This window comes from Mercenaria mercenaria, unplaced genomic scaffold (assembly GCF_021730395.1).
Source record: "Mercenaria mercenaria strain notata unplaced genomic scaffold, MADL_Memer_1 contig_2865, whole genome shotgun sequence".
Classification (NCBI taxonomy): Eukaryota; Metazoa; Mollusca; class Bivalvia; order Venerida; family Veneridae; genus Mercenaria; species Mercenaria mercenaria.
In genome coordinates this window covers 5,669-15,306 of record NW_026460951.1, presented here as the reverse complement: position 1 = coordinate 15,306, position 9,638 = coordinate 5,669, and the positions used below count along the sequence as shown (strand labels likewise).

The 9,638-nt window shown below is 36.3% G+C and overlaps 1 protein-coding gene across 1 annotated transcript; it reads left to right on the top strand.

Annotated features, from left to right (window-relative positions):
* On the top strand, positions 1-7,491 carry LOC128552510 (tripartite motif-containing protein 45-like). The gene is made up of 2 exons (XM_053533558.1): positions 1-407; positions 4,985-7,491. Exon 2 carries the CDS (start codon positions 5,080-5,082, stop codon positions 6,424-6,426), a length of 1,347 nt encoding a protein of 448 aa, XP_053389533.1. The 5' UTR covers positions 1-407; positions 4,985-5,079; the 3' UTR covers positions 6,427-7,491.
* The last annotated feature ends 2,147 nt before the right edge of the window (positions 7,492-9,638 follow it).

The following is a 9,638-nucleotide window of genomic DNA, read 5'->3' as shown; positions in this document are numbered from 1 at the left end:
CAGCGTAGGCAGGACAATTTCAGATGGGAGGTTGTTCCATAAGACCAGAGTACTTGGAGAAAAAGGAAAATTTGTAATATTGGAAACTGTATGGATTTGTCTATAGGCTAGTGTATGTGTGACGAGTCGGTCTCCTTGGTATCTCAAAATATGCTAGAACAGGAATAGCTACTAGTGATTGCACAATTTTGTAAAACATTATTAATTTTGCATCAGTTCGTCTATTCTCCAAAGATCTTTAAACGAAAGAAGACACTAAATGTGGAATAGTTGTAGAATGTCTGGAATTATTTTAGTAGAATCGAGTTGACATTTGATGCCTACAACCGAGAAATTGTAAAATACGTACATGACCAGATATGGATGCACAGATGTTGAACTGGAAACGGCTGAAACATTTTCTTACGGTAAAATATAAACAGATAGATTTATAGAAATATGTTAGAAATACCTTGTTTCAGAAAATGTCATGTACTTTTTACTGCTACTACTTAGCATTGAAAAAGTCGAGTATTTAGTCTGCATATAACGGAAGTAGAGTTGAATCTCGCATCTTTCTCGTGTGCATTTCTCATATACCAGAGCAGGGGCGGCTCTAGGATTTTTTCCAGGGGGTGGGGGTCCAGAAGGGGGAAGGTGCCGCGGGAGGGGGTATACCCCGCTTGCCGGTGGGGGTACGGGGCCTCCCCCAGATAATTTTTGTTTCTCAGGGTCAACGGAGAGCGAATTTCGAGCGTTTTAGAGTAAAAACAAAACAGGAATCTGAATCCCATCAAAAATGTAATCATCACTTCGAAAATTAGAAATCCATTATTATTTTACACATTTTCCCATGATATGAAAAAGCATAGCGAGCGTACGGATGAGCAATGATGAAAAATTCATACCATTTTAAATCACCGTTATTCGGGTGTACCGTTCTAGACAAGTTTATTTATCCTTGAATTGAATTTACGATGCACAGCAAGTTATGTTTGGATTCTCGGTACCGCAGCACGTTATGAGTTTTGTACTATTTGTTCAACTGAAGGAGTGCATCGAATTCATTTATTCTTGAATTGATTTCACAACACTATTATACACAAGCAAGTATTGTTTGGATTCACAGTGCCCGCAGCAGCAGTACGTTATAATTGTAAAATATGATTTTTGTACTGTTTGTTCAACTGTGAGAGTGCAGCTTTAAAAGTTTTCACCATTAATTTTGAAAATTCTAGGGAGCTGTGGGGGGAGGGGGGGGGGGGCGTGGGGGGGATGCCCAGACCTCGACCCCCACTCTGGATCCGTTCATGCCAGAGGTCTATGACACGTGAATTGTCCAATAATTACCTGAACCCAGGTTCACGATCGAAAAACTAGGATTAAGGTTTAGAATTAGGCTTCCGGACAGTCAAACGCCTTTAAAAACTCACCATTTTCAAAGAACTGTTACACATGTTCGTTTTGATTCATTTGCAATAGCGTGCGAGTATTGAAATTTCACATAACTAAGTCGAACACAGTTCTCAGGAATTGTTTATCTTTATTTCTTTATAAATGCAATTCATTTTCAGAGGGAGAAAACTTTTTCTCGACTGATACTTAAAATATCCGGAAAAAGTTATCTCCCTTTGAAAATAAATGCCACTTGTACTTAAAATATTCGGAAAAAGTTGTCTCCCTTTGAAAATAAATGCCATTTGTACTTAAAATATTCGGAAAAAGTTATCTTCCTTTGAAAATAAATGTCATTTGTACTTAAAATATTCGAAAAAAGTTGTCTCCCTTTGAAAATGAATGCCATTTGTAAAGAAATAAAGATAAACATTTGCTGAAAACTGTGTTCCACCTTGTTATGTAGCCTAATTCTAAGCCTTAACGATCGATAAAATAATTTTTTCGAAAGTAAAATCAGGTTTTTTGAATACTTACCTATATTTTCGAGGGAAAACAAGTTAGTGGGCGTAAACTATAGTTTACGCTCGTGAACCCAAGTTTAGGTTCGAAAAAATTAGGTTTCTCGATTGAACTACGAATTTCGGTCGTTATCCTAAGTTCACGAGCGTGAACCTATGTTTACGAGTGCGAACCTATGTTTACGAGTGTGAACCTTTGTTTACAGGTGTAAACCTGGGTTCACGAGTGTTAACCAGTTTACGAACGTAAATCTATGTTTAAGGCCGTGAACTTGGGGTTACAACCGTGAACATGGGTTGATAACCGTAAACATAGGTTCACGCTCGTGAACATAGGATAACGACCGAAAATCATAGTTTTGTTCGAGAAAGCTAGTTTATCGAACGTAAACCTGGGTTCATGAGCGTAAACATAGGTTCACGGCAAGCCAGTTATGCAATAATTAGGTTCTTGGTCGAAAAAGTAGGATTATCGAATACTAACCTATATTTTCGAGCGAAAACATAGGATAACGGCAAGGCACTCGTTTGGCCGTTTTTGGGGCCGAATATGGACCCCATTCCCCATATAAAGTAATGTTTTTTCCCCTTTCTCAGAAGAAAATTCCCCTGATAATAGGTTGTTTGACACAACTAGATATGTACTCTCTTTCAAGTTATATTAAAGTTCCTCTAAGGAAGGTTACTGCTGCAATATAGTTAGAAATGTTTGAAAATAGTATTAATAAGTGTGAAAAGTAGTAACATATATATGGCTAAAAATTTCCCCTTTTTGTCTTAAAACGATGAAAAATTCCCCTTCCTGTGGGTATGGGTACATGTTCCCAAAAGTTCTTTAGTGCCCTGAACGGGCGTAAACCATAATTTACGCTCTTGAACTCATGTTTACGTTCGATAGAATATGTTTCTCGGTTGAACTTTACGACCGTAAACTTGGGTTTACGAGTGAACCTACATTTACGAGCATGAACTATGGTTTACGACGTTATACTATGTTTTCGCTCGAAAGAACAAGTTAACATGCTTTCACGTTCGAAAAAAACTCGTAAACCTATGTTCATGCCTGAAATTCATTGTTGATTTTATAATCCTAAAATATTGGCTGTAAACCATGGTTTACGTTTGATGTAAATTCTTATATATAACATGAAAGCTTTGTGAAATGTATAACAGTTCCACAGTTTGTGTATTTTGACGTCTTTGCAAAATGTATGTAGCTGTTTTAGACATGTTATCTACTTCCAATGTTTTATTTAAAAAATAAAATAAAATATTCTGATAAATGTTTAATTCTCAGTGACTGTAATTTTGACCAGGTGAATTGATAAAATATTGGCAATTATGAAACCTGTCCGAAATATATAAAATATTATATAAAGGTGTCCCGTTAATATGAAATGAATGACAGTTTTGACGAGTTTATAGGCCACAACTGGTATAATTATCGCTAACTTTGCCAGTTCATCATATCCGGTCATGTCATTAAACTCGGTTGGGCACAGAATCAATGTTATTATGTGTAGGTTATTATATATGCTCAATTGTGAGAATGTATGGAATTTGCTGATTTTTAGATAAATCAGTCGGCTACTAACCAAAAAAATTTTATGGAATAAGCAGTTACAGTCATCTAGCAAACTTTATGTTTTAACTACAGAATATCATAAAATAGACCCCACCTTTGAAAATTATTTTGATTATGTAAAGCTACTTCCAAAAGACTTGGCTTTGTCATTTTGTCATTTTAAATGTCGTAACAGTAAACTTTACCGGTAGAAAAGGGTGTAAGATATAACATTGATCTTAGCCAAAGAACTTGTCATTTGTGCAATAATAACTCTGTAGGGGATGAGTTTCGTTATATTTTTGAATGTGTAAACTTTATTCCTGAAAGAAAAAAATACATCTCAAGAGATCTAAGAACACGCAGTATTGTATCTTTTCAAAAACTGTTCCAAAGCTCTGATAGAACTGTTTTCAAATTGTTAAAACTGACATTATTTGTTAAAAATGTTATGTAAAAGGTAAAGTAATATAACCAACTTCCACCTACATAATATAACTTTACATTGTCGTATATTTACACATGTCTAGTCACACTCAGGTAGAATTATATTGGTGTATTTGAAATGTTTGAACTGTTTTGAGACTGTTTTGTGCCATGCAGATTCCGTTGCAGGGGCCTAGTATAGAAAATAAACTGAAACTGTATAAAAATTCTACTATCTTGTTTTTATGATCAAGGAAATCTCTAATGTATTTATATATGCAACCTGAAAAATTTGGAAATTTTAATGAGAAACTAGAATGTATCTGTAGGACACAGGGTGTGCCCACATTGATACATTTGTCACAAATAAGGGCCAACAATTCAAATGTTTGCAGTTTTAATAGGATATAGCCTCAACAATGGGTCATAACTCTGGAAATAAGGACAGTGCCAGTAGTTCATATCATGATAAAGACTCATGCAGGGTTTCGTCTATTTGTATGAAATACTTCTTGAATTAGGCGCGTCACAACCTTTTTCTTATTTCGGACACACGGACAAGACCAAATCTATATGTCCCATCAACTGAGTGGTGTGTGTATGGGGGGGGGGGGGGGGGTACAAAACTGTGCCGTTACTCTGAAGTTACATCAACACTCTTTAGTTATCCGGCTTGTTCCAGTGAATTCTCTTTGACGATTCATGGAAGTTGCATATTACTTGTGTGATTTCTAGACAATTTCTAGACAAGTGTGTTTAAAAAGAAAAGAAAAACAAACACAAAAACTAAAAAAAAAAATCTTAAACAAACAAAGTTAGAAAAGTTCACACTTTTTGCTCAGTCAGCTACTTCTTACACATCTAGTTTTTCGTGCTCAGCTGAGCTGGTACCTTCGAGCTCAGGCTAGCTAATTATCTAACAGTCCATAGAGACTTCTTAGTCTAACACATACTACCGTTAGTATTTCGATCACTAGCTTAAATTGATTTGGACTGGAATACATGACGACACCTAAATCATTCAATGAAACATTTCGGTCCATACTATCCAAGTCTGAAAAGACATTCTTAATCAATATTCCAATTTCTTTACTTTCAGATTGTCCAATTTATGAGCAATGGTCATACCGAAGCCAGCTGGATCTAGTTTTTGCACAGTTTCGTAATTTCAATTTACTTGGATGACTAGACAGTATGTCACAGCGTAGTACGACACCAGATTCTGTGCCTGGAAGGAAGAAAACGAAAAAGAAGGGACGTGGGAAAACCCCACACAGTAAAACTGAAAGTGACAAATTAGATACCGGTAACATATTTTGTAATCCTTGTAAAAATGTTTCGGGAAATCATATTTCTGCGGAAAAGTTTTGTGTAAATTGCTCTGAATATTTATGCAAATCATGCAGTGACTATCACACTAAACTTGCTGCAACTAGAGAACATGTGTTGCAAGACAAAGAGAGCGTGCCTAAGGATAAGCCCAAGGTCAAGGAAAGGGCAGAAAAGTGCCATTCACATCCTGACAATGTGATAGATTATTACTGTAGGTCATGTGACCTAACAGGATGTCAAGCTTGTATAACTTTAGATCATAAGACATGCACGAAAGTGGACTATATGTCAAGTACAATAACTGAACTGAAAGACAGCAAGGCGTACAGGGAATTAAGCACCAAATTAAAGCTGTTAACAACTGAGCTTAATTTTACTGGAGAAGCGCTCAAATGCAATGAAAACAAGACTGAATTCTTAAAAGAAACAGCAAGAACAGCAATAAAAAAGCAAAAAGATGAAGTTTCAAAAATTCTTAATGATTGGGAACATGAAATTTTGGAAGTGATAGAGAAAATGGACAAAGATAAAAAGACGAAACTAAAGTCAGCATCTGCGCAACACAGTAACTTGATCTCGGAAGTAAAGTCATTGACCTCTGACCTTGAAGAGAAAGAACAACGTGGGAACCTGTTAGAGTTCTTCATTACTATGAAAAGAGACCACAATCTTCTTCCAAAACTGTTACATGACTTTCAAGTTCTGCAGAAAGAAAATAAAATACCTAATTATGGATTTGCGCCATCGATGCAACTGTGTGAGAAGCTGAAGAAAGCCGATGCTATTGGTTCAGTTACACAGTTATCTGCAGGACAGAAAAGACAACTTACATTCAGTAAGGCTATCAACGTGAAGTCAGAACAGGACTGGTATTCAAATTGGGTGAGCAGTGTCTGTGTAATATCGGAAAACATTCTTGTTACAGCTGACCAAGGTTTTCTCAAGGTAATAAACTCCACTACTGGTAAAATTATATTCATTGTAACGGTTCCAAAACAACCAGCAGGTATAACAAAAACAGCGGATAAAGAAATAGCTGTAACAATAAATCAGCAGAAAAAGGTTATGTTTTTCTCCATTGCAGAAAATGGTGCTTTAAGTTTCGAACGAGAATTTGAGGTGGATGGGGAATGCAGGGGCATAGCACATACTAGCGGAAAGTTAATACTGACATTTGAAAACCCTGGAAAGTTGAAATTGTTGATATGAAAGGAACAGTTTTGAAATGTTTCAAAGAGGAAATGGTTGAATACAAATTTCTAAAATACTGTAGCTACGTAGCGGTCAGCAAAACTAAGGACATATTTTACGTATCAAATAGCATGGAAGACAGGGTGACCTGCATGACGCTCGAAGGAAAAGTCATTGCCTTCTATAGGGATGACGAGCTTCGAGAACCATGGGGTATGGTAACTGATGAGAATGGATCAGTTTTCGTCTTCTGCGGAATGTCTTGTAACATGCATCAGTTGACAGAGGACTGTACTAAAGTGCAAGTATTGAGAGAAAGGGGACCCGGACCACCGTGTGCAGTAGACTACTGCAGGAAAAGTAAAAGACTGTATGTTGCAAGGATGGCTGGGGAGCATGTGAATGAATATATTTTGGAGTAGAACATATATTCTTTCAATTGGACTAAACAATAAATGACAAACTCACAGGCAACATGGCATCTGAATTATTTCTATTTGTAAAAGAAGCTTATTAATTCTTAAAAACAACGAAAAGATCAGTCACATTTATACTCGATGACATACAATTAGACGTTTTGACGACACTCCTGTATAAGCTATTGCTTGGTTAGTTTTAACAAGCCAGCTTATTTGTTTCTTCCCATGGAAGAGATTGACTCAGGCAATATTCAAGTCACAAGCAATGTTGTCCCCGTACCATTTCCTTTGGTACAGACATGATGTCTGTATTTTTTCTCTTTATCGTTATTGGCAGAAGTACATCACCATCACCATCATCATCATCATCACCACTTTTATAATATCACGTTTAGCAGGAACAGACTTGTCTGGGTATACAAATGCATGCTACTTTTAATAAGTTTTTTTTTGGCTAGTATACTTCAAATGATCCATTCCGACATATATTTGATGAACATTTTTTGCATACATCTTCTTTTATATTTTGTGAATTTTCATAGCCTAACTTGATAAACGTGATAGCTTTAAGTTTAGACTGTTGTACTGCCCTTCCACTTCAGCAGTTCGAAACTTGAGCGCGAAACTATTGTAAATGTAGATCAATAAAAGAACATGATAATTATAGTAAGTCAGTTTTATTGTGTTACAAATGACTAAGGCCTCGGTCGTTTTTCCGCCAAATAAGACGATATTTTCCAGGACAAGTCTTTGTTTATATACAGGTCGAACTACGAAGCCCGATTTTTGATATAGTGTATCAAATTTAAAAAAAAATATAAAGAAAAAGAAACCACTGACAAATCAAAAAAATATAAAGAAAAAGAAACCACTGACCGTAAATTTGTCGAAATTCCCTTCGCAAATCGTTCAACGGAGTGCCGCAATTCCATCGAAGCGGAGCACCAGTCAGCAGCGGCTGCTGAAATTGCGCGATTAGCAGCCGTGATCTATCTATCTTTCATATATTATTAGCAAATGCGTTGTCAGTAGTACGGAAGAGCATTAGTGCCAGGTGTATGTTATTTATCAACTCGAAATTTCGAGTTACAAACTACAAAAGTTTACGTTGAAATATAGGTCCTGGCCAACATTAGGTCTATGACACGCCAATTGTCCAATAATTACAGTCAAAAAACTTGGAAAAACGATCGGTAAACTAGGTTTTTCGAACGTTAAATCAGGTTTTTCGGGTACTTACCTATATTTTCGAGGGAAAACATGACATAACGGTTGTAAACCATAGTTTTTGCTCGTGAACCTAGTTTACGTTCGATAAACCAGGTGTCTCGATTGAACTATGAATTTTGGTCGTTATCCTAAGTATACGAGTGTGAACCTAAGTTAACGAGTGTGAACCTATGTTTACGGACGTAAACCTGGGTTCACGAGCGTTAACTATAATTCACCGTAAACATAGGTTCACACTCGTGAACATAGGATAACGACCGAAAATGATAGTTTTGTTCGAGAAACCTAGTTTATCGGATGTAAACCAGGGTTCACGAACTATGGTTTACGTTCGTAAACCCAAGTTCACGGTCGTAAACATAGGTTTACGTCTGTTAACTATGGTTCACGACAAGCCAGTTATTCAATAATTACGTTCTTGGTCGAAAAACTAAGATTATAGAATACTAACCTACTGGGTATATCTTCGAGCGAAAATATAGGAGGGCGTAAACCATAGAACCCATGTTTACGTTCGATAAACTAGGTTTCTCGATTGAACTATACGACCGTTAAACTTGGGTTTACGAGCGTGAAGTATGGCTGACAGCGTTATCCAGGATCAGAAAAACCTGGTTTGTCGACCGTTAATCCTAGTTTTTCGGTAATTATTCGACAACTGGCGTGTCATAGAAGTCTACCATGGCAGTGGTGTTAAGTCATACGCGCGTTTTATTGTGACGGAAAAACGGGCACATAATTACATTTAACACAATAGCTTTGTGAAGTATGTAACAGTTCCACCGTGTGTATTTTGACGACTTTTTGAAAATGTATGTAGCTGTTGTAGACATATTGCCTGCTTCCAAAGTTATAAAAAAATGTGTTCTATTGAATCAAACGTTTAGTTCTAAATTATGTTGGCATAGTTCTGCCACGAGATTGCTAAATAGCTATCACGATAGTTCGTAAACTTTCCAGGAAATGTGTGCATTTTTCCTGAAAGCATTTCAGCAATAAATAATATTTTCTAGATATTTTGTTCATTTCCTGAAAATGTTTCAGCGCAAAATTTCGAGTTAATGCTTGGAACTGCCAGGAGATGCTCGGTAGATAGCACAATTATACTCCAACTTTCCAGCAAAGTTGTGCATTTTTCTGGAAACGTTGTCGCAATAAAAATACTTTTTCACAATATACATTTTATTTCCAGGAAACTTCAGGCTATTGCAATAAACTTTTCAGCAAATTTCGAAATACCGAGATAATTTCTGAGAGTACCGAGAAAGATAATCTAGATAATAAATGACATAATGTAAATTATCGCAATAATAATATTTCCAGGAAACCTTCCACTTTGAGATAATCATTTCAGAAAACTTCGCTTTATAAAAATACTTTTTGGAAGTATCGCGATAGCTACCTTGCTATCTCGTGGCAGACATATGCCACCATACTCAACGACGGTGAATTGTAACAGGTTCAGTTAATAAAGAGCGGAAATATTTAGTGATTAAAAAATTGGCAATTATGAAATCTGTCCGAAATATATTGTAGTAATAAGGCGTCCCGTTAGACAACAATATGAAATGAATGACAGTT